Raw genomic sequence first — 15246 nt, 5'->3', positions numbered from 1 at the left:
GAATCTACAACAAACAAATAAACAAACATAAAGTTCCTAGAATAAGTGAGTTTAGCAAGATGGCAGAATATAAGACCAAACCACCAAACGTTGCTTATATTTCTATACACTAACAATGAGCATGCAGAAACCAGAACGAAAAACACAATTGCCATTTATAATAAAAGAAACTGAAACACTTAGATGTACGCTGAAAAAAGGTCATGTACAATATTTATATAAAGTCACGCTCCTCATAACAATGTTTCGGCCGACGACGGGCCACACCTAGGACGGTGGAATGCCACATATCCTGGGTGTGCAGTAGGCTCTACCATCTAGGTCTCTGCAAGTGTTCTCTATCATGTTCCCACAGTGTTGAAATTACTTAACAAAGCATTTCTCAGAGTGCACCCCCTTCATTAAGTGGCGCATGACTGTACTGCATATTACACAATGCTGGTGAGAGAAATTGAGAGAGACCTGCTTGAATGGGGAGACATCCATGTCCATGGATTTGAAGAGTCAGTATAATAAAGATGTCAGTTCTCTCCAAATTGATCTACAGGCTTAATGTAATTCCTATCAAAATCCCAGCATGGTTTTATTATCGGCATAGAGAAGCTTATTCTAATATTTACATGGAAAGACAATAAAATTTTATATTTGGAAACATAGCTTAAAAAATCATGGAAAAGAAGTCTAAAGTAGGAGTAGTCACTCTACCTGACATTATATACCTTACTATATAACTGCAGTAATCAAGACCGCGTGCCAGATTAGCACAGGGATGGATGCATAGATCAGTGAAACAGAATAGAGAACGCAGAAATAAACCCGATTACTATATGACGCAGCAGTTCCACTGCTGGGTATTTATCTCAGAGAAATAAAAACTTATCTTCACACAAGCTTTTGTACTAGCAGGAAACAACCCCGAAGTCCTTCAACAGGTGAATGGTTAAACAAACTGGAGTGCATACATATCAGGGCATTCTCCTTAGAAATTATAAGAAACTACTGACACATGCAACAACTTGGATGACTCTCCGGGAATTGCATGGAGAAAAGCCAATTCCCAGAGGTCATATACTGTAGGATTTCATTTTTTAATAGTCTTCAAATGACAAAAATTTTTGAAATGGAGACCAGATTAGTGGTTGGAGTTTAGGGATGGGTTGGGGGAGAGGGGAAAGGAGGCCGATGTGATTACGGCAACATGAAGGATCCTTGTGGTGATAGGACTGTTCAGTATCTAGAATGTGATGGTGGATACAGAAACCTATACATGTGATAAAACTGCATCGAACACACACACACACACACACACACACACATGCACGAGTATACATAGTGCTGGGGAAACCTGAATGAGACCAGTCGATTGTATTAGTAGCCATAACCCAGTTGTGATATTGCACTATAGTTTTGTAGAATGTTACTATTAGGGGAAACTGAGTAAAGTATACACAAAATATCTCTGTATTATTTCTTACAATGGCATGTGAATCTACAATAATCTCAATAAGAATTTCAATTAATAAAAACATTTCATATACAGTAAAAAAAAAAAAAATTGAACTTCAACATTGTGACTCTGTTCCCTCAAATGTGAGTGGCTCTGAGAAGAGCTCACACCCCTAACTTGGCTCCATCCCAGAGGGATGTGAGTTGTCTGCACCCACTTAATTCTGTGGCCCACAGGCTGCCCTTGAGCCCCATGTGGCCTCATTCAAGGCCTCCAGCAAGCCAGACCCACTCTGTCATAGGCCTGGTACACTTATCACACTCTTGCCCTGTCTGGAAAGTTACCATCCAGGGGTTTAAAACCCTGACCAGATCAAATGGCCCCTCTGGAACACACGTTTGGTGGATTGGTGGATAATATAATCTTAACTGCAATGCACAGGAGGAATTAAGAGTAAAGTAAATGGCAGTGTGACTCTCTTGCAGACGTCGAGGAGAATGCCATGCTTCCTCAGAGTCCTGGGACCTGGAATGCCAGAGCTGAGACCTTCTCTTCCCGGGTCCGAAGAGCCACAACCTCAAGGACAGAGAGGATATGGCCCGGAGGGGTCATCCCCTACGTCATTGGAGGGAACTTCACTGGTCAGTAGCCCCAGATGAAGCTTGCTTTGGAGCTTGGTGTTTGGTCTCTCTGGGTTGACATAGTCTCCCCAGAAAGGACTCCGGTGGGACTGAGCAGACCTGGGGTCACGGCAGTCCCACCTGCTAGCGCTCCCTCGTGCCTACAGGGTCAGGTGCACTAGGCGTGGGGAAACCACTGTCTCTGTTGGGGCTGCGTCCCCAAAGGTGATCACTGGTCTCCGAGGCTTCATGTGGGGGTGATACATGACCCTGGTCTTGAAGGCTAGGCAGAGTTTGCACAGTGGTATGTGAGCAAAGCCCTCCAGGCAGAAGGAAGAGTGTGAGCAGCTACACAGGGTGGCCCACCTGTCCTCTGCCTGGATGAGCACCCTGGACCACCCCCACCCCAGAAGTAGTCCACACAGTAACCAGTGGACATGGTTAGACCACCTGGGTCCGATCCTGGATGCAGCATTCATCAGCCATACACCCCGGGGCAAGTTACTTAATTAACCTCTCCGTGCCTCAGTTCCCCCTTAAATGGGGTGATATTTTCCACTCTATAGGGTTGTTTTGAGAATTAAATTAGTTAATTTAGATAAAGCACTTAGAATAGTGCCTAGCACATAGTAACTAGTAATTATTTGCTATTGGTGTTACTATCCTAAAATGTGTAAGTCATTCAGTGGCTTCCCATCACCACTGATGAAACGGAAACTCCTGACCATGACCTACTTCTAAAGCCCTCCTCCAGGCCCCCCTTGCCCCCCTCCCACCTAGTGTTTTACCCCCCTCCTCCTCTTTCCGTAGTTGCTGTGCTCACCAGTCATCTTTGTTTTCTGGAACATGCCCACCTCATTACCACCTTAGCACACTTGCCCTTGTCCTGCTGGCTGCTGGAGTGTTATTTCCCCGCGTCTTCTCTTGGCTGGCTTCTTCTGATCACTGGAGTCTCAGATCAATGACAGATCACAGAAAGGCCTCCCTGGTACCCCCACCAGCTACTCTCTCCTGTCACCTGCTTTATAGTCTTTCTAACACTTGGTATCTTCACTGTGTTCTTTCAGACCTGGTGTGCTTTTTCTAAGATTTATAAAACCTTCATCAAAATGAACTAATGTTATACAGAGAACTTTCTTTACACAGATATTTTTGTTATTCTGTGATTAGCGGGATTGCTATTTTGTTGAGTGATTGAGCTATAAACAATTTGAACCGTAAGTATCAAGATGTCAAAAAAATATATAAATGGGCAGCTAAGTTACTCTTTGTCCTATATGAATGTTTTTAAGGACAGCAATATGACGTCACAGCCACACTTTTTAGACTGGGAGCCTTCCAGTGGTTGGCTGGTTGGTTTTTTTGCAAAAATGTCACTCTAGAATTCAGACTCTAGCTCCTCAGTACTTCCCAAATGATTTTTCTAGCTCCTCATTGCTTCTAGCAAAATCAGAATAGTCTTCTTCATCTCTGATAGGTAGATTTTGAAAAGGATGCTTGTCCTTCTGTCTGCCTGGAGTGTAGCTGCACTACTGAAGTTTGCAACTACTTTATTGTCACTCCCAGACAATTTACTTAGTGTTTTATTTTTCAACACATTTCTAATCAAGGAAATATGAACACAGGTTCAGGGAAAGTATGAAATTCACCTGTTTTTAAAAGCTTTTTAGCAAATCGGGTTCAAGGTGACCCCGGTAAACACTGAGCCCCCATGCAAAGCATGGGTCATGCGAACAGGATTTTTAGAGCGTATGGGCACATCCTCTATAGTTACAAAATAAAGTGAGGATGCGGAACAAAGTGCTGGTGAGCTACCTCAGAAGCCTGACGTTTCCAAATTGGATAACCTGGGTAAGATGTGTTGTTTTTTTTTTTAAGTTTAGAAAAGTACTTTCAATACAAAGGGAAAACTGGGAAGCTTAGATAGGTTGCAAATCTATTTTCCCCCATCTCCCAGTTCACAAACTCCTACTCTCTATGTTTCAGTAATTCAGGAAAGTTATATTGTATTCTTAGCAGGATAAATCCTATTCCTGGTACATTTATTTCTGCTCGGAGTCCCCCAAACAAGTTTGTTTGTTTGTTTATTTATCATTGGAATAAGCTTCGTTGTAAGTCATCATGCCTTAAAGGACCTAAGGAAGGCATGGAGCCATGCGTGAAGTGATGGGCACTTGCCTTGTCATTGCAGGAAGCCAGAGGGCCATTTTTAAGCAGGCCATGAGGCACTGGGAGAAGCACACCTGTGTGACCTTCATAGAGAGGACAGATGAAGAAAGCTTCATTGTGTTCAGTTACAGAACCTGTGGGTAAGTAAGTGAAAGCTAGGCCGCCTCGGGGGAGCCAGGCACAGACCAAGCTCATGGCTCATGAGTCTTGAACTTTCTCTATAAGGCCAAGTATTTCCAATGGGCTATAACATACATGAGCCCAGGGTTTGTCAGAAACTCCCCTTGCCCTCAGTGATCTCACAATCCAGTGATGAAGCAGGTGGGTCAAGAGGGAGATTCCAGGAAGATGAGGCATCTGGATGCTCCCTCATAGGAGCAATTGAAGGAATCGGGGGTGTTTTATATGGAGAAGTGGTTCTGAACCAATTTGGCATCAGTGACCCCATGGAGAATCTGACAGGCTCCCTCATGATGGATGTAAATACATGCAAAATGCTGCATGTCATTTTATGAACTTACAGATTTCCTCCAGGAAACACAACAAATAATAAGATAACTGGATTATGCCGAAACTTATCTGTTATGCCAATAAATGTAAGCGTGATAAACTCTGTGACTGACAGAAAAAGGTTCTCATCTTGGTTTCAGAAACTTAAGCTTAAAGCTACATGCTGTGTATATGAGATAACGACTGAAGAAAATGATACAGAAAGGTTTGAAAGTAAAAGGAGAGGAGGCATACGGGCAAATGCTAACAAACACAAAGCTGGGATCACACATTTTGTTACAGAAAAGCATTGCTTTGTTTTGTTTTTAAAGTGTTAGAAAAAAGTGAGACACTTTATAATGAGAAAGGGTACAAGCTCCAGTGAGAATATAACTGTCATAAATCTTTATGTGCCAAATAGCATAGCATTAGCGCCATAAAGTAAGCCTGGGGGGATTCAAGGAGAGATTGACGGAAACACCAGCAACGGGAAGCTTTATTTCATCTCTGTCAGCGCATGTAGATCACTGTCAACTTGACCCCAAAATAAGTAGATTTGTAGAGAATTAGAAAAATATAATTAATAAAGTTGATCCTATGTATCTGTTAGATTCTATAACCTGATAATACATCTTTTTTTAAGAGGCTACTGAACTTTTATTGACATTGTCCATCTTTTAAGTATTAAGAACACCTCAATGAATTCTAAAAGGCAGAACTAGCATTAAAATATTCTTTAATGGCAAAACAATGAAACTAGACCTAGTAACACAATGACAAAAACTAAAATAAACACCCCTGCATTACCTGGTAAGTTAAAAGTTCCCTCTCTCTCTCTCTGTCTCTGTCTCTCTGTCTCTGTCTCTCTATTGTGAACAATTCTTAGGTCATAAGGAAATCAGGCTTAAAATGACAAGATGTCTAGATAATGAAAGCCTACAGTTCAACATTAATGAGATATGGCTAACCCTATGTCCAGAGGAAAAGTCACAGACCCCAATTACTAAGAATGACAATGGAATATTCAATTCAAAGAAGTTAGCAAAATAAATAAGTATATAAAGCCTACTACCACAACAAAATAAACCTAATGAGAGCACAAGAAAATAGACAAGCTAACACATTATTGGACTAATAAATTGAAGCATGAATTTTTTAAACATAATAAACCAAAAGCTACAGTTAGACTAGTTTGTAGTCTAAGACACAAAAAGTGACAGTGCTGAAATATACAAAATCAGAATCATAAAAGAATGCTCTGCAAAACTCTAGGGCAAGAAATGTGGAAACTCTGATAATCTGAATGACTTCAAGACAGCTGTAAAGACTGGCACAGACCAGTAACTTTGAAAGAAATTGAAAAATTGAGGGAAAACACTCTCTCCCTCAAAGCACCAGGCCTAGAGTTTCACAGATGAATTCTTTGACACCTTCAATAAACAGATTATTCTGGTACTATTTAAGCTTTTTGGAACATAGAAAAAGAGAACGCTTCCTTCCAAATTACTTTTAAGGAACTATCGTGGCATTGCTACCCCAAAGTGACAAAGATGGCACCAAAAAAAGAGAAAATCACAGACTTATCTAACGTGAATGGCCATGCAAACTCCTAACTAAAATGTAAGCACAAAGTATACAGCAGTGCGAAAATAGAAGAGTGGGCTGCCAAGAAGGTGCATCTAAGGAATGCAAGGCTAGTTCAGCATTGGGAAATCTATTTTCATGATTCACCACGTTGATAGGGCAAAGGGAAGAAGCCATATTCATATCTCAATAGATGCTCAAGAGGCATCTGCACAATTCAGCATGCATTTTGTTTATGTTTTGTTTTAAAAAAGTAGCCAACATAGCACAAGAATAGATGCCAAGGATATATCCTTGACTTACTATATATATACATATAACCTGCATGGTGAGATTATCGCTATTTTATTTTCTTGCTTTATACCTTTCTATGTTAGGAATAATGAATAAGTATTACTTGAAAAAGTAATTGTGACCAGAAGGAGAGTCATCCCTAAGGCTCCTCTGATAGTACCTGGTTGCATCTTTATAGAAACTCAGCTGCCTCCTTTCCCATCTATTCTTGTCATCAGTGATGGTTCTGCAGAGACTCAGAGTGGAGGGGTGGGGGAGGGTATGTGCTTTATTCCAGGTAGTGAGGCCGCCATATCCATGAGCACCAAAAAGGTCAGGAACCTTTAGCAGTTATTTCTGTATTGGGAGGAAAGTTGGACAACGAAAGAACGTTCAGCTCTAAAATTGTGTTTCTTTTACACACACACACACACACACACACACACACACTACACTCTTGCTGTTCCCTGGCCTGCTGACCTGGGTATTTTTGCATTTTCCAGCTGTTGCTCCTATGTTGGGCGCCGAGGAGGAGGCCCACAGGCCATATCCATTGGGAAAAACTGTGACAAGTTTGGCATTGTGGCTCATGAACTGGGCCACGTGGTTGGGTTCTGGCATGAACACACCCGGCCAGACAGAGACCAGCATGTCACCATCATCAGAGAAAACATCCAGCCAGGTAAGGAGCCTGTGTGGAGTCTGGAAGTTAAAGGCGAGGAGGGTGACATCCACAGGGTGGGGCAGGCGTGAAGGGGAGGGGTTGCTGGGAGCCGGCCAATGCTCATTTGTAAGTTTTGAAGCAGGGACTCTACTGGGCAGGCGTTTGTCACCAGCCTGTCACTGTCCACCCGTGGCCCTTCCTGGGAGGTCATCTGCCATAGCTTGTAGATTAGAGCAGAAGCAAAATGACTTTCCATTCGTAAGGGACAATGAAATCCAACTGCACTTCCTAAAAGGAGGAGAACCAGCCCAACACTGTTGCAGCATCAAGACTGATAAACCAAAAGAAAGAGTCCTCCTGGTGGCTTTCATGAGTTATTTTTGCCGACTTAGGCAACACATCTTTTCAAAACTAAAATACAATTAGGACATAAGAACATATAAAAACAGCATTTCTGCCTAGAAATGTTCTGCCCCAAGGCAGATGAAGTGTCTAGATTTGGAAAAATACCTTCTCATGTTAAATAACTTTATATAGAAGTTCATACTGACCATGAAAGTGTCTGGTGGAAGAATACAGTTGCCTTAAAAATGCTTCCGAGAGTCTGAATTGTGAGCCGTTTGGGATTGAACTTCACTCTGACTTGTTTTCTTTTGCTCCTTCCATAGCAAGAGCAGAGATCCCCCCACCCCCCAATCAGATTGATAACTAACCTGCCTGCAAACTTAGTTTAAGAGTTTGGAGTGGCACTTGGGGAGGGGTGTTGGGAGAACATAGGGCTTATTCTAAGTCTCAAATTTCCAGTCTTAAAAACAGCAACAGGAACCCCCGCCAAGCCAGTCATTTGACTGATCGGGCTGCCAGCGCTCTCGGAAGTCGCTGTGGGCCCTCCTCCCCCCTCTGCCTCCTTTCAGGTGCCTGCCTTGGTTTGCAAAGGCCTTAACAGAGTGTTGTGTCACAGGTCAGGAGTATAATTTCTTAAAAATGGAAGCTGGGGAAGTGAGCTCTCTGGGAGAGACGTACGACTTCGACAGCATCATGCACTACGCCCGGAACACCTTCTCAAGGTCGGAACCCCCCTCACGCCCCGTCTGTCTGTCTTACTGTGCCTGCCGCGGGCTGGGCTTGGAGTTGAGGCCTGAGTGGGTCCCTGCGTGCTCTAGCTCGGTTGGCGTGTCTGTCCTTGAAATGCCGTGGCCTCTGGGCTGCAGTGAAATATAATCTAATCAGGTTCCCGCTAATAAGATTGAATCCCATTGTGAAGCAGGTGCTCCATCACTCCTAGTGTCACACGCAGCAAACTGGAAAGGGGACATTATTGAGAGGCTGGTGTGGTAATAACTGAGAGGCTCTGGGTCAGACTTCCAGTGGGTGGGGGATCTTCTAAAGCACATCCTTGACCTAGGCATGGTGACGTTTACCAGTTCTCCTCAAGGAGGTTAGGTTTACTGGGAGCTAGATGGTGTCAGAGCTGGGAGGGTGCTAAATCATGGATTCATTTCAGAGGCAAAGAAAGTGAGGCTCCGGCCAGCTCGAGGGCACACAGGTAGCTGGGGTTGAAGTGAGAACAAAGATCCAGGTCTCCTGCCTGCTGGTCACACACTATGGTCGCTGGATCCCCAAGTATGGCCAGACCTGTTCTTTATGGCCGGACCCATTGCTGATCGCCGGCATTGGCAGGGTCTGTGGTGATGTTAGTGTTGTGCTGGACCAGGTGTTAAATGTTTTCCATACTGCTCTTGTAGTATTTTGTGTGTAAAAGTTCTCCCCTGCTAGTCTCAGTTTTGTAGGTCTTTTCAGCCTTGAGTGAAAGGAGACACCGGGCAAATATTTTTCTCTCCTGGTAGTTTTTTCACAGTCTTCTCTGAAAACTAGCTTGTTTGCTGTTTATTTACTTAATCATTAAAAAAAGATTTGAGGTGATTCCCATAGATAAATAGGACACAAATGGAAACATAAGTGAGGAAATTGGAGCATGGGGGAGGGGAAGAAATAAGGGTAGATGGCTAGGTGGAAGTTTGGAGCTGATTTAATATTCAGAATATATGCCATAAAGTCCTGGCAGCAAATCCTGCCCCGTGCTTCCCAGCAGTCACAGCAAAGAGTGAAACCACTCATTTCACGAGTCCATGAAGATCAAAGAAAATCCTTTGCTCAGGAGACACACAGCTCTTGGGAGTGAAAGGGAGGTTGTTCACCCCAGGGCTCCTGGGCTCTTGGGTAAGGCTACTGAAAGCATCCTGTTGATGACATCACAGATGTGTGGGAGAGACCCTCCAAACCTCGGCATCCCAACTTCCCCGGAGCACTGTTCCTCTGGCCACAAAGCTAATTTAGTTATGAGCTCCCTCTTGCACTCAGGCAGCAGCTCTCCAGAGTCCAGCGGTCGGAATCTGGTCTAACCAGGCATCTTTGAACAACTGGTGTAGGAGCGAGCTACCCTGTTCTCTTTACTCTTGCCTGGGCTCTATATCAGGAGATACAACGGGCAGTGTGGTGTAGTGAAGGCCGCTGAGCTGTGTCGGAAGCCTGGGTTCTAGTCCTGGTTCTCCCAGGAACCTTGCTATTGAGGGAGATCTAGGCAGTAATTTGGGGCAGCTGTGTCAAATCTCCACCTTCCTGGGCCTCAGTTTCCTCCTGAAAGGGTTGGACTACAAGTTCTTGGAGCCCCTTCCAGCTCCAACATTTTATGCTATAATTTCTTGATCTGGTGCAGCTGGGTGAAGGATTGACAGGTATGATCTCATTTGTTGCCATATGGAAACTTGAGGCTTCTTCCTCCAGGTTGGGAAGCAGATTTTGAGGGACCTACTCTGGGTGTGGGGAGAGTCTCAGGAAGCCAATGGGGTAGGCAGGACGACAGACCCCCTGCAGAGGTCAGAGTGGAGGATGTTTGGGTGTTGGGCCTGGGATGACTCACAGGGTTGAGAAACGGTGCAGGGCCTAGTTGGACCACAACACATCAGCCCCAGGGGCTGCAGGCTGCTCAGTGGAGACAAAGCATTGATTTCAGGAGGGAACCAGTCTCAAGTTGGTCCAGGTGGGACGCTGGTACTTGGGTCTTATTTCTGTAACTGTAATAACTCTTTGTATTGCTTTATAATTTATCTATTAATTATTATTATAAATTTATTTATCAATATTTATCTGTTGTATTCCCCTCTCTCTCACTAGACTGAGATCTTTGAGGACAGAGACTATCTCACTCTCTTCCAATTCCCAGCACCCATCATGGTGCGTGGCACAGAGTAGGTGCTCAATAAATATTTGTTAAGTGAATGAATGAGTCCAAGGAGGCAGGGAGATCTGCAATGCTGGGGACGAAGCGAGGGAAGAAATGTCCAGTATCCTCATTGCCGTTCTTTCCGCATACTCACAAAGGCAGTGGTCGCTTCGCTAAGGAGAATCTACAAGCATCTACTATGTAGGGTATTTTGGATTAATTACTACTAATGGGTTGTAGGAGCTGCACTTCCTTCTCAGTGTCTACTGTGTGCAGTTCCTATGCAAAGCTCTGAAGCCAGAGACTGAGGCAAGAAAGAGTGTCTTCTGGCACCAGCATTTCTTTCTTGTCTTTCTTTTTTAAAATCTCTGTTTTTTTCTGCGGTCTCTAGTTCATAATGCCAGCCCTTTGCCCTTCAGGAGATAACCATTATTAACCACTGTTGTCTACGTGAAAGCATTTTATCGCATAGACCAATGGAAGCCCATGGACTAAACCCACGAAACGACGATTCCTCTTCAGAAGTTCCCAGGATCTCTCAGAGGGAGACTGGCGAGGAGGCAGCACAGGGTTGCTGGGCGACTGGGTAGGAGCAGAGCAGCGTCCCTGATGGCACTGGAGGGAGGAAGGCCTCCCGTCTGCTACCCCACTGTTATCTATTGCTGCAGAACAACCTACCCCCCAACTTAGCAGCTTACAACAACTTATTTTTATGGTATTGTGGGTCACTCTGGCTTGTGCTTCTCTGGCCTCCCTGGTCACTCCTGCAGCAATAGTCATTTGACAGAGCGATCGGACTGGGTGATGGCCAGCGCCACGTCTGGTCATTGTTCGCCCTTTGGTTCTCCTCTGTGTGGCCTCTCATTCTCCGGAAGGCTAGACTGGCTTTCTACTCCATGGGAGCTTGGAGTTCCTTAAGGACAAGCTGGCAGGCTGCAAGACTCTGAGACCCAGGCTCTAGAACTTGCATCACATTTTATTGGCCAGAGCAAGTCACAGAGCCAGCCCAGATTCAAGTGATGGAGAGAGAGATTCTACCTCTTACTGTGGGGAGTGGCACCTGCGTGTTGCAAAGGGATGTGGATATTAGGAGGCGTCATTCATTACTTTAACAATCCCCCACAGCTACCTTCTCACCTCTGCCCCAGCGTTCAGAATGATTTTGGCAAATCTATTTCACAGCAAGCAGATACCTGCATTCCCTTGTCTGCCATTTTCTGCACGGATCTTCAGACAACGCCTTTGTTCAGTGTGGCCTTTATCAATGGCATCCTTACTGGCGGGCTTTCCTAGCCCACTTTTTGTCAAAAGTTTCCCACTCCTTAACTCCGTGTCGTTACTTCTGCTCACACGTCCCCTGGAGCTGACCTGCACACCGTCTTTGATTCTGTAGAAGAGCAGAAAATGGCACATAGAACATTTACTCATCTGGGAGGCAAATGCTATTCCTGCTGATGGGAAACCCAATCTCCGTGTGTCTTTACGACCGGGCTGTCTCCTTCCAACTTTATTCCCTGGAGTTTATTGCAGCTCCTCCCCCTCCCCTTGGTTGGACCCCGGGCTGTGGGTAGTGGTGTCTTTGGGGGACTTGTTGGGCGAGGGTCCAGGAGATGAGGGGAGAGTTCTCTGGTACAGTGTCGTCTTTGTTTGGAGAACTGTGAGTTGACAGTTTTATTCCCTAAGGCATCTGCCAAACCCTTTCTTAGTTTAACAGAATGTCAGTGCTACGAGTTGTCCTACATAAAAGGGGGGACGTCACTGCTGTGGTTTACACAGGGGACGTCTCTTGTAGTAAACATCTCCCAGAACCCACCGCCTTGCTGGCAGCTCAGGATGTGCTGGGGGAGGGGAGGTTCCAGCCCCAAAGAGCTGTATGAGTGTGAGGCCATGTGGTTCCTGCTGCTTGAAGCCACCAGCGTTCCTGATTCTATCATTTATCTACTGTGCATCCAAGCCTGCCGTCTCTTGGGCAGTGGCAAAGACTGGCTTGGAAGATGCCAGGAGGCAGGCTTCAGGCTGGCCTGGGCCCCAGGGCTGGCTCCCCATTACTAGCTCTGCGCTCTGGGAGGGTCATGAAGCTCTGTAGGCTTGCTTTTCCCACCCGGAGCGAGGAAACCTCATAACAATGGCCCTTGCTCCTCGAGTATTCCGAGGATGAAATGCGATGGTGCATGTAAAGTGTCCAGCCAGGGCCTGGCACGTAAGAAGGTCTCGTGAATGCTCAGTGAGTGTGAGAACACGTTCTCCACACAGCAGGACGCTGGGGTGTGGTCATCGGCAGGGTCAGCCAGCGCTGGCTGCTGAGACGTTGTGGTGAGCTTTGCTTGCATTTTGTGCAGCAAAATTTCTTTCTTCAGAGGAGCTGAGAAAATAAGTGCAAATGAACACATTTTATGTTAGGGCAGATGTACCTCTTTTTTTTTTATCAATAGGTGATTGAATTTAGAATTTCATGTAGAGTTGTCACTTGTGATTTAAAACTTGGTGAGGTCAGTGAGGGAGACCAAGGACTTCAGTGAAGTTCCCCTGGAGGACCCTGGGCCCAGATGAGGCAATGGGAGTCAGACATTAGGACAGGCGGGTAAATGTAGGGGGTGGGGATGCTGAAAAGTACACACATCAGTCGGTGATCTAGGCTCCTACGAACTAAAGTTGGAAAGAAAGTGAGCTTGAAGTCTAAGAAAAAAGGTATGTGCAAAAACAAAAAGGAAGCAGTAGGGATAATATGTATTTTCTAATGTAGTGTAGAATTTAGGGAAAAGGCGATGTTTGAAAGAGAGAGTGCAGCTAATAACTAGGTAACGAGAATTTTCGCATTTCCTTTTGGGTGTAAGTAACTACTTTGCAAAATCTTTTGAAGACTGTCCTGTCTTGGATGAGTGATTTAGTTCAAGAAGCATTTCTTGAGGCCTGCTGTGTTCCAGTCCCTGAACATAGAGATGAAGGACCCAGTCTCTCTGCTGGGGGAACTTACTATTTAGCAGAGAAAACAATTACTGTCACCCCTCAAAAAAAGACAATATAGTATGATGAGAAGAGACTAGACAAAGAAGGCCCAGAGGAGGGGATGATTAATTCAGGATGGGAGGAGGGATGGAAGGGGCTCGGAAGGCTTTACAGGAAGAGCCATCTGATGGGGTTTTGGAGAATGAATAGGAGTTTATGAGTGAACAAAAGATGGGGGATGGACAGCTTCAGCTGAAGACAGCATGTGGAAGGGCATGTCTGGGGTTAGCAGGAGTTCAGTGTCACTTAAGACAATGAGGTGGGGGCAGGAGTGTGGCCGAGGAGGAAGGCAGAAGCAGCGAGCCGGGGGCCTGGAGATCCAGGCAGTGATCGTAAGTCAGTGAAGGGTTCTAAGAGGAGGGGGCACACTCCTCCTGCCCTTACACTTCAGGATGATCATATTGCAGCCATGTAGGGGTTAGAGCAGAGATGGCTGAGCCTACACGGAAGGAGGCCAGTGAAGAAGCCCCTGGGAGGGGTTCAGGAAGGGCATGCTGATTGCCTGAGCCAAGGCGGTGGTCTGGAACGAGAAGGAAGGCATGGATCCAAGGCATGCGTAGAAGGTGCCAGGACAGGACCTGGCTCCTGACTTTGACAAGGGAGTGTGCGAGAGTGGGTGGAGCTGAGGGCACCTTCAGATTCAGTCTCAGGAGGCAAGTTTCCTGGAAGGAGCAGAAGAATGGAATACATTTGGTTTTGAATGTGTTGGATGTAAGAGGCCCATAGGATAGCCTAGTGGAAGGGTCATCAGGCACCTGCTTAGCACATGGCTCTGGGCCTGGAGTCGGAGAATTAGCCTATAGGAGGTAGTTAAAGCCCAGGGGAGCAGGTGGAGCAAGAGAGAGAGGGAAGATGTCTGAGAGATGGCACTCCCAGGGGAAGCAGAAGAGGATCCTAACTTACTGCTCAGAGAGAGCAGTGCCCTGGGAACTAGGAAGAAGAGAGTCTGAGGAAGGAGGGACGGCAGAGGCGTCAGTGCTGTAGAGAGGGCCCGAAAGGACTAACAGTGTCCGTCCTAGTTGTCAGTTGGTCAGTAACTGATGACTTTTGCTGTGTGGTCAGATCTGAATTGGATTAAAGTGAGCAGGCAGACAGAATGGGGACAATTGTTTCCAGAAACTTGGTTAAGAAGGGAAGGAAATAAACAGGGTGGTGGCTGGAGAAGCAGCCTGGTCACGGGAAGCCCCCCTCCAGGAGAGGTCCCAAATCGGGGGTCTAGAAGCAGAGGGGCGGGCTCAGGCAGGGGGTACACCAGGCCCAAAGCATGGATGTGTGAATAGGGCCTGTACTCGGCTGGGCGTCCTAGTGTCCACTTGTCTGTTTTGGTCATTTTGACTTTATTTTCGTGGGAGTAGAAGACATTAAAGTTAAAAAGGACTGCCATGACCATCTAGGCCAATCTCTTATTGTTCAGAGAAGTAAACTGAGGCTCAGAGAGTTGAAGGGACTCGTCCCAGCTCACTCAGGTGGCAGAGCCAGGCCTCACATAGAGATCTCTAAGCCAAGACTCTCTTGACTATCCCTAGTTCTGTGCGTTCATCTCACTTTCCATCTGATTACCCCTCTTGCCAGCGAGTCCCCCAAACTCCAGTCCCCATTATTCATCAACTCATCTAGCACTTCCTGACCAGCCACTGACAGTCTCACACTGTACTGGTTCCCACGTGCTCTCCGCAGCCTCTTCAAGACTCACCTATGCTCAGTACTACCCATCGCACAACTCCAGGGGGCGCCACTCACATTGTAGTCTCTCTGAATGGTGCTCCCTGCG

General features: G+C 45.8%; 1 protein-coding gene across 1 annotated transcript in view; it reads left to right on the top strand.

Annotated features, from left to right (window-relative positions):
• TLL2 (tolloid like 2) overlaps window positions 1–15246 on the top strand; it is a gene marked incomplete at its 5' end in the record, with an annotated part of 101383 nt that overhangs the window by 46896 nt on the left and 39241 nt on the right. Inside the window, 4 exons of the mRNA XM_081158689.1 lie at window positions 1933–2088; window positions 4259–4376; window positions 7086–7264; window positions 8208–8313. Coding sequence (XP_081014815.1) covers window positions 1933–2088; window positions 4259–4376; window positions 7086–7264; window positions 8208–8313 — 559 coding nt within the window. The remainder of the gene's footprint in view (window positions 1–1932; window positions 2089–4258; window positions 4377–7085; window positions 7265–8207; window positions 8314–15246) is intronic.

The sequence above is a fragment of the Miniopterus schreibersii genome (genome assembly GCF_964146895.1).
Source record: "Miniopterus schreibersii genome assembly, chromosome: 14".
Taxonomy (NCBI): Eukaryota; Metazoa; Chordata; class Mammalia; order Chiroptera; family Miniopteridae; genus Miniopterus; species Miniopterus schreibersii.
This window is presented reverse-complemented; position numbering and strand designations above follow the sequence as displayed.